Source organism: Trachurus trachurus (assembly GCF_905171665.1).
Source record: "Trachurus trachurus genome assembly, chromosome: 19".
Classification (NCBI taxonomy): Eukaryota; Metazoa; Chordata; class Actinopteri; order Carangiformes; family Carangidae; genus Trachurus; species Trachurus trachurus.
In genome coordinates, this window is record NC_139913.1 from 5,369,274 (window position 1) to 5,383,600 (window position 14,327).

General features: G+C 42.9%; 1 protein-coding gene across 1 annotated transcript; it reads right to left on the reverse strand.

Annotated features, from left to right (window-relative positions):
- Positions 1-743: 743 nt before the first annotated feature.
- LOC311002955 (ATP-dependent RNA helicase DHX8-like) lies at positions 744-14,100 on the reverse strand. Its single transcript, XM_083994573.1, has 23 exons — positions 13,949-14,100; positions 13,745-13,830; positions 13,583-13,649; positions 13,313-13,404; positions 10,984-11,087; positions 10,034-10,360; positions 9,786-9,930; positions 8,929-9,123; positions 8,751-8,838; positions 8,559-8,656; positions 7,640-7,787; positions 6,413-6,594; positions 5,259-5,453; positions 4,990-5,175; positions 4,371-4,581; positions 4,088-4,269; positions 3,792-3,932; positions 3,176-3,331; positions 2,953-3,090; positions 2,717-2,845; positions 2,411-2,607; positions 1,949-2,128; positions 744-1,279 (listed from the first exon to the last, which is right to left on the reverse strand). Exons 1-23 carry the CDS (start codon positions 14,055-14,057, stop codon positions 1,060-1,062), a joined length of 3,576 nt encoding a protein of 1,191 aa, XP_083850699.1. The 5' UTR covers positions 14,058-14,100; the 3' UTR covers positions 744-1,059.
- Positions 14,101-14,327: the final 227 nt, after the last annotated feature.

The window sequence follows — 14,327 nt, forward strand, 5'->3', positions numbered from 1 at the left end:
TTCTTTCATTTGTTCATTTATTCATCTTTTTATGAACGAGGAGAATTAACATGTTCTTATAATATTAATTTGCTATGATAGAAAATGTGCTTATTTGCTTTTTGTTTAGTGTTAGATAAGAAAAATGACACTCTCATCTGTGTATGGTTAATATTAAAAGGGATACTTCACCCAAAATCGATAATTCACCAATTTTCTACTCACCGTCATGCCAAGGAAGGGTTTGGAGAACGTTCAGGGTCATCAAAACGCTTTTGGAGTTCCATGAAACATCCAAATACCTCCATACTGCTCGTCTGTACTGACCCAAGTGTCCTCAAGCGAACTCTATCCGCAGCCATTATATGAAAATCAGTTGCCAGCCCCCCCTGGAACTCCAAAAGCGTTTTGATGACCTGAAAATTCTCCGAACCCTTCCTTGGCATGATGAGTAGACAATTGGTGAATTATCAATTTTGGGTTAAGTATCCCTTTAAGCCACCACCAGCAGCCAGTTAGCCTAGCATAGCCTAGCTTATCCAAGACAGGAAACAGGGCTACACAATTAGCATGACTAATTTTTACACTATAATATTTTATTTTGTGAGCTATAAACGTCCTAGTAGGATTTTATAAAGCGGTTTCCTGTCTTTGTATATTTGCCATTTATTCACGCAAACAAGAGAGTGGATAATTAAGTGGCAGGGGCAGATAAAAGTGAATCCAGTGTTAATCCGAAATGATGAAAAAACCAACGTCAGTGATTGCAAATTCACCTGTATATTAAATATTTCATAGAAAATACAGTATAGGTAACGTTAACCAGTTCAGGTGTTAGTAATACCCAACAACGGTAAACACATCGATAACATGTCGTAAGACTGAACTGTGTAAATAAGGTAAAAACAATAAAACATTCCTTTTCAATTAGACGATTAATGAAGGTTTAATCCTCATGTGTTTGGTCGAAGGTTTCGTTTTGGTTCAAATATGAAACCGTAGTGTCTTTTCTCAGCCGTTATCCGGTTCAGTTTGTTCTACACAGTGCATCGTCCACCTGCTATGAATTTTGACGCGTCCTCAGCGGCGTCTGAAGGCGCGGGAGATCCTCCAGGCGTTGGGCTCCTCGTAGCGGTTGTACAGCGGCTCGAGCCTCTGCTGCCTCTTCTGCCGGCTGAGGCGCGTGGGGTCGGCCACTCTGAAGAACGCCGGGGCGAACTCCACCAGCCAGCGAGGGTCGATGGTGGTCACCTCCCGCATGTACTCCTTGGTGGTCAACACCAGCTCGTGGTAGACGAGCCTGAAGAGGGAATAACGAGGACAGACGGAGAGTTAATGATGATTAGAGTTGAAATGAATAATTACTGACATGATTAATAAATAATAACTACTTTAATAAACTATTTCAGTCTGGTAGGAGAGTGGTTGCAAAGTACATCCCACATAGATCTCTCGTTTGACACCCATTCTCTCTCCCCATTTCCTGTCACACCTCCATTGTCCTATCCCATAAAAGGCAAAAATGCCAGAAAAATAACTTACAGTAAATAGATTTCAGTCCATTTTCGTTCAAAAAGACTTTTCAAATGTGAGGATTTGAGGCTTTTCTTTGTTCTTTGTGATTGGAGTTTGAATAGCTTTGATTTTGAGCTCTAAAAAACCCTTATTTCTCAATTTTCTTCAATAAACAAAACAGTTAATTCATTAGATAAGAAAATACCATCCATCAGATTAATCAAAAATGAAAACAATCATTTACTATAGCCATTTATGGATTTTCTTTCCATTTTATCTATTCATCGGACAATAATAAAACATAAAAACTCAAAGATATTATAGCAGTTGTGGTGTAAAACAAAGAATGACGAGCTAATAATCACAATTTGCATGAGAAATTCATCAAGTTTCAGGAGGACTCCACCAAGGCAGCTCAACCTGAGGTCCGGTCAGTGTTTATTGTGGGACTCACCACTCCGGCTGGCGGTTGAACAGCGTGCTGGACGGGTGCAGGTACACCACCTGCTGGTCGATCAGGGTGCGGTACCCGTCCTGCGGGTGCTTCCTGGCTGCGTTCCTGAAGTAACCGCTGCAGATGGCTTTCTGGACCCGCACCGTGCTCTTCCCACAAGACACCACGTCCAGCTTGTGTCTAGGAAAGATTCAGTCTTATTTTATATTTGTGTACAGGGTAATCTGTATCAAAATCATATTTTTATAAGACATACGGTTGACTTATGCCAATAAATACTGAATGACAGTTTCCCTCTACACAGATTTATACTGGTATATGTTGTTGCATCTCATTGTACAATGGAAAATCTGGTCTTTTCAATCATATCAGCATCTATTCATTTTTTTTTTAAGTACAACAAATGCAAAGGGGAATTTAAACTAATGGTTAAAGCACAGTTGAATGTCATATGCAGATTACCTGTCCATGATGCTCAGCATCTGCTTGCGGATGTCCTGAGCTCTCTTTAAGGAGCGAGCCTGAATGAAGTTCTCAAAACACCAGGGGTTGGAGAACTTGTTGTTCTTCCAGGAGTTGTAGACGGCCAGCAGTGTAAGGTGGTCTCCCTCAGGCTGGAAAAACTTGGTCTTCCTCTGGTCGGCCAGGGCCTGCTTGTCCTGCGAGTGGAGGGATTGAATTTAGATTTTGGGTCTTGGGTTATTTTACAGAACATCGTGTTTTCTCACTAAAGTATGGTTGATTGTCACGAATGCTGAAGCTGCAAACCTTCGGCCTGTAGAAGATGTTCTGCACCGACAACATGGAGACGATGGTGAGCATCTCCTCGCTGCAGCCCAGATGGACGGACATGATCAGCATCTTACACAGCATGGGCTCCAGAGGGAACTCGGCCATCTGCACCACAGAGACAGAGACGGGAGTGAGCGCTCGATTTTTTTTAAAGGTGCAATAAAACAGTACATATCAGATGACGAAAGGGGTAAAATTCCCGTTCCTCTCACCCTTCGACCCAGCCGTGTGAGCAGGCCTTCGTCGTCCAGAGCTCCCAGAGTGTAGAGCTGCTCCATGGCGATGATCAGAGTCTCCATGGGAGGAGCGTCCATGAAGTCGAACGCCAGCAGGTCATTGATACCCATGGCCTGTGGAGGAGGGAGGAGAACGCAGATAAATCTAAATTCCTTACGACAGATTTTGCAAGGAGCTCTGAGACCGGGGGGGCTGTACCTTCAGAGACAGCACGGTGCTGGCCAGGTTAGTTCTCTGGATCTCAGGCACGTTGGTGGTCAGCATCTCGTCTCTGTAGGCTCTCTCCGTGTAGAGTCTGTAACACTTCCCCGGGCCCGTTCTGCCGGCGCGGCCCGACCTCTGCTTAGCCTGAGCCTGAAGAGAAACCAGAGATGTCAGTACTTTTTAAAAATATTAAATTAAAAAACACTCAGGCTACCATGACAGACAATTATGTATCATTAATTTCCTAATGATGATGTTTGTGTGCGACCACTAACTGGACTTGGGGCGACTTGACTGATTGTTCATTTATTGTGCTGTTTCGATGCTGTATCATTGTCTTGTCCTGTCTGAGTACTGTGTTTTATATTTTATTTACTGTTTTGCCTTTCCTGCCTATGTAGTGTATCGCCATTTGTATTTTATTTATTGTATTGTTTTTATTCCTTGTGGTGTACTCTTAGTTGTATTTTATTTATTCATATATTAGGACTACAGATAATTAGCGGCTCGGCTACAATCCGGCATATTTACTAGAGTATTTTATACCAGTGTTCATTAATATGTAATGCACTGTCCCTACTCAAATAAAGTATTTATTATTATTAATGACCTGTGATATGGGAGTCACCACGAGCTGGTCAATGCCGGTCTTAGAGTTGTACACGATTTGTTTGACGAACCCAGGATCCACCACATAGTAGATCCCATCGATAGTCAGAGACGTCTCGGCGATGTTCGTGGCGATGATGACCTGGTGGAGAGAGAAGGAAGTGAGTTAATTCATGTATACTGTGGATGCAGGAATTACCCTTATCCTCTGTTTTGCACTCTACTTTATCAGACTTTATTCATCAGAGAAGTGTCATTTTAAAACATGACCAGTAAACTCAGTCCTGTCTCTGTCACCTTTCTGCTGCCTGGAGGTGCAGGGTCAAAGATCCTGGTCTGCATCTCACTGGGCAGGGCAGAATAAACCGGCAGAATGATGAGTTCAGGGACATCGGGCCCCAGCGACTTCATCCTCTCGTACAGGATCTCACAGGCCGTGTCGATCTCCTCCTGACCCGTCAGAAACACCAGGATGTCGCCTGGAGAAAACAAAGATGAACAATGATGAGGTTTTTTTTACAACAACAAAACAGTAGTATAAAAACAAAAGTATAAAACAATCTTGTTTCAGTAACCACACCTGGAGGCTCGGTTAAATGGATCTGCATGACAGTGATGAGGCCGGCGTCCAGGTAGTCAGTCTCGGGCTCCTTGGTGTAGAGAACCTCCACTGGGAACGTCCTGCCTGGGATGGTGAAGATGGGAGCTTCACAGAAATACTGGGAGAACTTGACGGCGTCCAGCGTGGCCGAGGACACGATCAGCTTCATGTCTTTGCGCTTCTGTATCGTCTAGAGGAGACAGAGGACGTTACTGTGTGTGTTTGTAGAGATTGTTTTTGGTTACTATATTCTTAAAGGTCCAGGGTGGGTTCCCATTCACTTGATTTTATGCACATTTTCAATTTTTGTAGTGGGAAATCTGAAAATTGAAATTGGGAATTGGTCTTATATTTGGCTGAAATTGAAAAACTGGGACTACGAATAAATGTAGAAACTACAAATGCGACTTAGCTAATACATTTTGATGTACATAATACCATTTTTACACTTCTCTGGTGTTTTATTTCATGTTTTATCATCCATAACAAGATATATCCGTGGTTTTAATGAATGAATATATTTGAATAAGTGTATAATCACTATAAGATAAAACTTGTTTGGTTTTCGTAGCCTCATGGTTTGAAGGAAGTACCATACCTTCTTGAGCAGGCCGAACAGCACGTCGGTGTGGATCGTCCTCTCGTGGGCCTCATCGAGCATAATGAGGGAATACTGGCCCATGTCGGGGTCGATCAGACACTCCCTCTGCAGCATGCCGTGGGTCATGTACTTGATGACTGTCTCCGTGCTGGTGCAGTCCTCAAAACGAATGGTGTAACCCACCTACGAGTAAAAAAAAAAGGGACATCTTAGAAAACCTGCAGCTGACTTTTTAAAAAAGACAAACGAGCCACAGATAAACTGACCTCTTGACCTAGTCGGCATCCGTACTCCTCTGAGACTCTCTTGGCCACCGACATGGCGGCGACACGACGGGGCTGCGTACAGCCGATCTTCCCCCGGGAGGTGTAGCCCGCCTCCGCCAGGTACTGAGTGATCTGCGTGGTCTTACCGGAGCCGGTTTCTCCGACTACGATCAAGATCTGATTATCATGGACAGCCTGAGAGAGAGAGAGAGAGAGAGAGAGAGAGTAAAAGAATAAGTGAGAAATGTTGTTTCAGGTCTAACTCAGCAGTAGGGCTACAACTAACGATTATTTTCATTATCGATTAATCTGTCAATTATGTAAACGATTAAAGGGATAGTTCAACATTTTGGCAAATTGGCCCATTGCCATAATTGCTATAGTCTTAGCAGTAGGTTCGTTACCTTTAATTGTCGGTGCAAGCTATTTTTAGAACGGCGGAGCAGAGCCGCGAGCTGTTCAGAGCTACGCTACGGAGGCTCATAGGATTTCTTGGTTTCCCTCATCAAACTCATCAAATACACAATCCAACAACTCCAAAACGCTCTGGTGGACAAGTTGTGACGTGGACATTCACCACGCTATGAGATAATAACAGAACGTTACCAGACAGAGTTGTTTTAGAGGTAAATTCTATATGCGCGTTGCCTTCAGGGGCAGTTTTTCAGCAAGCAGTCTCTGCATTTACCTCAAAAACCAAGAAATCCCATTAGCCTCCGTAGCGTAGCTCTGAACAGCTCGCGGCTCTGCTCCGCCGTTCTAAAAATAGCTTGCACTGACAATTAAAGGTAACGAACCTACTACTATGACTATAGCGATTATGGCAATGGGCCAATTTGCCAAAATGTTGAACTATCCCTTTAATCGATTAGTTGTTTGGTCAATAAAATGTAAAAAAATGTTGAAAAAAGTCAATCAGTGTTTCTCAAACCACAAGATGACGTCCTTAGGTGTCTTGTTTTATCCACAAACCAAAGAGAGACTCAGTTTATTGTCATAAAGGAACAAAGAAACCAGAAATATTCACAATAAAGAAGCTGAAATCTGAGAATTTTGACTTTTTTTCTTAAACTACCCAAACCGATTATTCGATTATCAAATTAATTGTTGCGGCTCTATTCGGCAGCTTCTGGACGTAATGCACTTGCTCACACCTGAACGAGCTGCTCCTTCAGCTTGTAGATGGGCAGGCTCTCTCTCTGCTGCAGGATGGACATCTCCGTCTTCTTGCCGTAAGACACCTGGTTCCCTCCGAAGGCGTATCTCTTCCACGCCGGGACGTCGGCGGGCATCGCGCCGATGCCTCTCATGTTGGCAGCGATCTGCCTTCCCTCATCTAAAACCAGAGGACGAAGGGAAGGTCTGTGAGACGCTCAGCTCCGGATGGATCCATCCCAACCTCCGACAAATCTACTGTTTTGTTTAATATAGATTAACTGCAACGATAATGAACTTCCCAACTTGATCTGTATTTTTTGTATTAAGTCTGTTGTGAGGTAGTGACCGGCTGGAAGGAACTACTTGTAAAGCCTCCGTTGTTCCTTCAGGCTACGGAAAACAGAGACACAGCGCGTGGTGTCTGTGAGCGTGCACCAGAATAAACTCATAGTGAAGCTAGATAATCATCTCCATCTGTGACATGGTAGCAGCGTAAGAGGCCTGGCACAGGACAGATGAGTTTCATTTTCCAAATTTAAAAATCACTGACACTTGTATTAGTTTCCGATTGAGGTTTTAAGATTTATATTTGTTCTCCTGATGCTTTGAAATTTTACTGCAGGAAACCACTTCTATGCATTTAAAGCTGCAGCTGGATCATTAAAGGGATAGTTCACCCAAAATTCAAATTTCACTCATCATCTACTCACCCTCACGTTGACTAAGGGCTGGGAGAGTCCTCCGTGGCTTCTCTGAGTTACAGGGGGTCTCGGCGTAGCAGTGCATGTCCATATAACGGTTGCAAATGGATACCAACTGTCTTCGTAACAAAAAGACACACCAAAAAACATCCAAATACCTCCATGCTGCTCGTATGTAATGTCCGTCTTGTATTGAAGCCCCGAAATGCGAAATTGTTCCGAAAAAAATTAAATAAGTCTATATTTCAACCTTTTTTGTAGCGGAAGCTCCTCTTCCTGGTCCATCCAGATCGCAATGTTTTTTGGTGTGTCTTTTTGTTACGAAGAAAAGTGGTATCCATTTGCAACCGTTATATGGACATGCACTGCTACGCCGAGACCCCCTGTAACTCAGAGAAGCCACGGAGGACTCTGAAACTTCTCCCAGCCCTTAGTCGACATGAGGGTGAGTAGTAGATAATGAGTGAAATTTGAATTTTGGGTGAACTATCCCTTTAAAAACATGAAGTCCCAGGTCCTTACAGTCGGGCATGGGGTCGATCCAGTTCTTGTTGAGACCAGTAGGGATGCAGTCCATCTCCGCTGCTCGAGCCGCCTGCTTCAGCTCCCGCCGCTCCTTAGACAGAGCGCTCTGCATCATGGCCGCCTGGGAGAGGGATCCATCTGGGTTCTGATGGAGGACAGGCGAACAATATTATATTATTTAAAATAAATGAAGAAGAAGAAGAAGAAGAACAGCTGCCCACAGATGTGTAGCAACAAAAATAATAGTACTGGTAGATTTAAGAATAGATCCACTGACATTGGCTGCGACAACTGTAGGTTTGTTGCTATTTTAGCTGCTATTTGTATGTGTGTTTTAAGATTTTACATGACGGTTATGGGAAGAACTAAGAAGTATCAAAAAGAAGAAAGGACTCGCCACACTGTAGGAGCTCCCAAATGTACAAAAATGTATTGGAGGACTATAAAAAGGACAACATTTCGAGCAGTGCGCTCTTCGTCTTTTTGATATTCGTCTCCCTGGACTCAGCACCTGGCTGCACTTCTGGATGTGCGCGAGCCTTTTTTGTTCACAAGAATTAAGAAGTAAGAATTACCCTCTGGTCCCTTCTGACCTGGTTCAGGTTTTAATGTGTCTATATGGAGGATTACAGATGTTTCTGCACTCCACATTTGATCTATACAGTTTTAACATCTCCCTAAATATCATGGTTTTGCTGACCTCTGGTGGTTTAACTTGTGAATTCGACTTCACATGTGTGTTACAGTAATATCCACTGTGGGTCGGCTGTAGCACAATTCATTATCTGACTCCATGTGGTTTGTGTGATTTTATCCTCTGGTGTTAAAACTGTAGTAGCTCTTAATATCTTCTCAGTATATTAGGAAATATTAATAAGCTTTAATCTACATTGCTTCCTGGAGTCTGGATACACACCTTCACTATTTTGACTGGGCTCATGTTCTGGGTCCATTTAGTCTGTCCCCTCAGGAACGGTGCCTCGTCTTCAACCAGATCGATCTCGAGGTCTTCATCTGTGGAGAGGATGGTCGAACTCATGATGCATTGCAACTTTTATTTTGAAAAAACTTTAGGAAAAAAAAAATGTAAAAAATTGCTGAATTTTACCTTCATCATCATCGATCTTAGGAAGGATTCCCGTTTCCTCGTCAAATTCTGGCAATTCCTCTTTCGTAATAACATTGGCTGCAATCATCTGGATGGGAGAGAAGTTTTTTTTAAACATATAACAAATGATAAAAAAAAAAACAATGAAGAAAGCACTGTGAGTGTGTTTGGTAAATACCTGGTTTATTTCCCACTTCTCCAGGTCTGTTATCTTAGTGAGACGTTTGTGTTCTGTTGGGTTTTCCTCTATTTCCAGGATGCTGGCTTCGACGGGCCGGTCTGGGTTCCTCAGAATTTCAACGTCTCCGACTCCCGCGCCCAGGTTCCTCCTTCGGTTGGGGTTCAAGTCCTCCCCTGTCTCCTGGTCTACATCCTAACCACAGAAACCACAGTTTATTATTTTGTTATTGAGTGGGTTCGTTACCTTTAATTGTGGGTGCAAGCTTTTTTTAGAACGGCGGAGCAGAGCCGTGAGCTGCTCAGAGCTACACTACGGAGGCTAATGGGATTTCTTGGTTTCCCTCATCAAACTCATCAAATACACTATCCAACAACTCCAAAACGCTCTGGTGGACAAGTTGTGACCTGCACATTCACCACACTATGAGATAATAACAGAACGTTACGAGACAGAGTTGTTTTCGAGGTAAATTCATGCAAAACTGCATTCCCGTCGAGGGCAGTTTTTCAGCAGCAGTCTCTGAATTTCCCTCTAAAACAACTCTGTCAGGTCACAACTTGTCCACCAGAGCGTTTTGGAGTTGTTGGATTGCATATTTGATGAGTTTGATGAGGGAAACCAAGAAATCCCATTAGCCTCCGTAGTTTAGCTCTGAGCAGCTAGTGGCTCTGCTCCGCCGTTCTAAAAATAGCTTGCACCGACAATTAAAGGTAACAAACCTACTGCTAAAACTATAGGGATTATGGCAATGGGCCAATTTGCCAAAATGTCGAACTATCCCTTTAATAGGTGATTTGGTTTGATTTCCTGTCACTGTTTGTTTTTTTTAAATCCAAATATTGAAGCTGTCTCACCTTCATACTGAGGCTGGCTTTGGTTCCAGTGAATGACAGCACTTTGATCTTCACCCTCTGGCCTTTAGCCACCACATCCGCCACGTTCGCTATACGTCCTTCTTTACGCAGCTCTGAGATGTGCACCAGACCCTCCCACCGTTTCCTACAGACGAAGACAGTGACACACATGTTACGGGTGAGAAACAGGATGCAAACACCAAAATAAACACTGTCGTAAGTGGAAACATCCGTCTTTGTTTACAAACCTGAGTCCCTCGAGCTGCACAAAACAACCAAACTGCATGATGCTGCTGATCTTCCCATCGTAGATGTCACCCACGACGGGTTCTTCTGGCGGGGGTCGATCCACGTGTCTGTCCCGCCAGCGATTCTCTGCCTCCTCCTTCTCCTCCTCTTTCTTGTTGTTCTTGTTGTTGTCATCATTGCCTCTGTCCGGGCTCGGCGGGTGGTCGCTCCAGCGTGACGGTCGTTTCCTCCTTCGCTTGGGGTTCGTTTCTCCGTCACGTTCTCTTGATCTGGACCGACTTCTCTTCCGTCCACTCTCTCTGTCTGCACCTCGACCTCTGTCTGACCTGAGGAGCACAAAAGATAAGAGAAAAGATGGATCAACTTTTGACTCCAAAGAGAAATATGCATCTATTTTTTTGGTTGTAATATCCATAGACTGTAAAAAGAATGGACGTAGCGTCCGTGACGTCACCCATTGGTTTGGGGGAGTCTGTTTTGTGCCTCTACTACGGGGGTTTGAGCCGCGCCATGTTGGATTCTACTTGCCATATTTGGAGCGGTGCGGCCGTTGGCCGGCCGAGAGCCCGCCCACTGGCCTCGTAGCAGCGGTCGCCGGACCTGTCACTCAACGGTTCTGCGCCCTGATTGGCCAGAACTTTAACCCTAATAATAGTAAAACGGTAGAGTTTAAAAAAAATTCACCCCCCTCAGAGTGTGTGCGGGGGTAGAAACTATCGATTGAGACCAAAAAAATAAAATGTACCAGGCTGTAAATATGTTTTTTTAAGCTGTAAAATCGGCTATTTTAACATGGGGCTCGATTGGAGTTGCTCCCTTCTGGAGCCAGCCCCCAGCGACAGCCGAGGGGATTGCAGCTTTTTGAATGCGGAAGTGAGCTTCACTTCTCAGACCGACAACTGCCCCCTTGGTAATATCTACATCTACTTTGAAAATGAATTTAAATGACCTGTTATCAGAGCTGGTGCCGCAAACATTTGGCATAAGCATCTCCAGCTCCTTCATGGCTGCTGCTGCGACCTCTTCATCATCTTTATTTGTGTGAGGAGGAATCTGACAGAAAAATAATAATTAGAGTTTACACAAATGTGACAAATTCATCAATATGGCACAGCTTACCGTATCTTCCAAATACTGACTACTTATATTTCAGTTTAAATGTTTACTAGAAGACATAATGGTTTGAATGAAAATGGATTTGGAAGATTTGAGCCTTACCACCAGTGTTGGGAACGTTACTTTTAAAAAGTAATTAGTTATAGTTCCTAATTACTTCTCCCAAAAAGTAACTGAGTTAGTAACTCCACTACTTCACTATAATAGTAACTAGTTACCAGGGAAAGTAACTATTGCGTTACTTTTTCTTTCTTTTTTTTAAGTTTAAATATGTCGAAGAATTTGAATTTTTTTTCTCTCATTTTTAAATTGTATTTTATTGTTTTCATATATTTCACTGATCGCAATTATGGAATGCGAGTGTGTGTTTTATTGAAAGCGAGGCTGGTGTGCCTATGAAAATAGGTTACAGTGGGTTTTTTAAGTGCTGTGGCTACAAGCAAATCTCATATTGTCTCTGTACAAAGACAACAAAGACCTTTTTAAATGTGAAAACAGCGGAGACCTATTCAAGATTTGCGTTTAATAACAGGCGAAACATCGAAATTAATTTATTCATAGCCACATTAAGTGAAATTATTAACTTTACCGATTATCCATCTGATTATCTGTCCTGCTGCGAGCGCACAACAGGGTATCTGCGGATCCTTAAAAAGTCTTAAATTCATGTATCTAAAATTAAGGCCTTAAAAAGTATTAAATGTATTAGAAAATTCTAAGATGGTCTTAAATATATAATACACAGCATCATAAAATATGTATGCACTTAAACTTTTATATGAAATAACAGGGTATGCGCGCGGGGTCTTAAAAAGTCTAAAATGTGAAAATCTAAATTTTAGGTCTTAAAATGTCTTAAATTTGTTGATTATTGTGTTCAAGTCTTAAATAATTTTAGACAGGTCTTACATTTTCTTATTCCCACCATGGGCGAGCATTTCACTCGCATTTGCCCCTAAAAAAAACAAACATGTGTGAACCGGAAAAATCACAAAAAGAAAGAGCACACGATTGGTCAAAAACTACAAATCCCACAATTATCTGGCCTCAACAATAACAGTAGTTAGTGTAAGTAAGGGAGAGTGGAGCTGTAGGTGAAAAGAGGAAACAACGCCACGTCTGGTCCTGTTCTATGTTGTTCGTTCACACCGTCACCGTTTATTCGTTACGTCCGCGGTGTAAAAGGCCGTGACGCAAAGACGCGATTAGGCGCGAGACGCGGTAGACGCGACTTTTTTTTTTTTTGCGACGCTACACCCGATTCTTTTATGGCGACGGGACCTTCGCGTCTTCGTCCTTTTCATCGTGTTTGGTGGGAAGACCCACGAGGGGCTTCCCACCAAACACGAGGAACGCTTTTTTTTCGCTCGAGTTTATACGCGCGACCAAACGCGAGATACGCGAGAAATGCGATTTATCGCTCGTTTTGACTTTGTGTAAATTCGCGTCTTCACGAGCCATTTTCACTACAACAACAACATTTCTGCTCTCACCAACCATGGTTGAGGTCACAACGCTGCTGTAGCTGCTCTGGAAGAGTTCCAGCTGATGAGCTACAGAGACTTGAGTCAAAGAGGAGCAGTGCGTTGCTGTGTCGGACTGTTTGGATTTAATGAAGAAGCTGCACAGAGTCAGGTGAGCAGAAGCTCAGGACAAACACTTCGCTCCGGGACATAATGTAGCTACACCTCACATGTTCTTGTCTTTTACCTCAGGGAGATTAAAGTAGTGTCTGTTTCCACTTTCCCTCCGATCTCGGCAGCTTCCCTCTGCTAGTCTGTGTGTGTGAGGCTAAACTGCGTGCGTGTGTGGTTTGTGTACAAACTGAACACTGCCTCTGATTGGCTTAGCATGAAACCTTACTCTGCCTCAACCAATCATCATCACTTATGCGGTTGTCTCGTCCCTCCCTCCTCCCCCCTCCCCTCACCAAAGGAGAGGAGGAAAAAAAAAAAACAGTTTAGCAGCTTCTGTGTCTGAGATGAGATGAGCCAAGTCGGAGGACAACGGCTTCAAAGTAGTTTGTAACGCGCCTCATTTAATTGTCGGTAACGGTAACGTAACGGTGGAAATAGTAATTAGTTAGATTACTCGTTACTGAAAAAGATAACGCCGTTAGTAACGCCGTTTATTTTAACGCCGTTATTCCCATCACTGCTTACCACCCACACAGGATCATCTGGTTTACATAAAGCAGGCCATTTCTCTTTCAGCTTGTCCTTCTCACTCTTTGGTTTCACCTCGGACTGAATGCCTGGTTTAACAGAAAGAAGAAATTATATAACAGGAGGCAAGGCAAGGCAAGGCAATTTATTTGTATAGCACGTTTTTACAAACAGTTTGTCTCAAAGGGCTTTACACATAGGCGGAGCTCAGCCACAGCCTCTAAACATGAGCTATGAATCAAAATAAAGCATGAAAAGTAGTTGTACCTTTACTTGTAGACGGCGAGGCCCGCATAGTGTGAATAAGTCTAAGTAAATTACCAGTGAGGGTATCCTGGAAGCAAAAATAATGTAGGTTTAGTTTAGTGACACTACACACATGAATGTTGGCAGCAACCAGTGAAAATGAAGCTGTTTGAAAACACTTACAGTGAAATCAGCTCCATTTTTTACTAAAGCAGCTTTAAATTCTTCAAATGTTGGGTGTTTATCGGCGAGGTCGATGATAAATTCAGCTGAAAAACAACAACAGTTGACAGTTTGCTTGTTCCTAAAACTGAGCAATAGCAGCATTAACTTAGTTAGTTTGCAAAGTAGCTGAGAAAACATAGTTGTCATGTGTCGTGAGGTTACCTAAATCCTTTTCGCTTATGTCGAGATGATTCTCCAGCTCCGTGCAAACCTTGGACACCAGAGATAAATACTCCAGGCGTTTTATTTCGTCTAAAGCTAAAGCAGCCATTTTTCTCTACTTTGTTTTGGCCAGAACAGGAAACTTCTTCTTCTCTTTCCTGCAGTTTGCGAACCAGCAGCGACACGTTTCGGCGCTGCTGCCCCCTGTAGGTCAACAGGGGTATTATTACATTTAACACACAGCATTATGTGGGTACTGCACTTTTTAGAACAATCTGAGGTATTTATATTTGCCTGTATTGATATTTAAAAGTCACATTATACTATCCACTACATTTTATATGCATTGAAACATACATACATATATTGAAAATGTATG

Bases quoted from the DNA above. Each gene is read 5' to 3' on its own strand.
- LOC311002955 (XM_083994573.1), bottom strand. From the start codon at position 14,057: ATGGCTGCTTTAGCTTTAGACGAAATAAAACGCCTGGAGTATTTATCT. The intron at 2,846-2,952 runs GTGAGAGGAACG...TCTGTGGTGCAG, and splicing joins TCACACGGCTGGGTCGAAGG to ATGGCCGAGTTCCCTCTGGA. The intron at 2,129-2,410 runs GTAATCTGCATA...AATCTTTCCTAG, and splicing joins ATGCTGAGCATCATGGACAG to ACACAAGCTGGACGTGGTGT.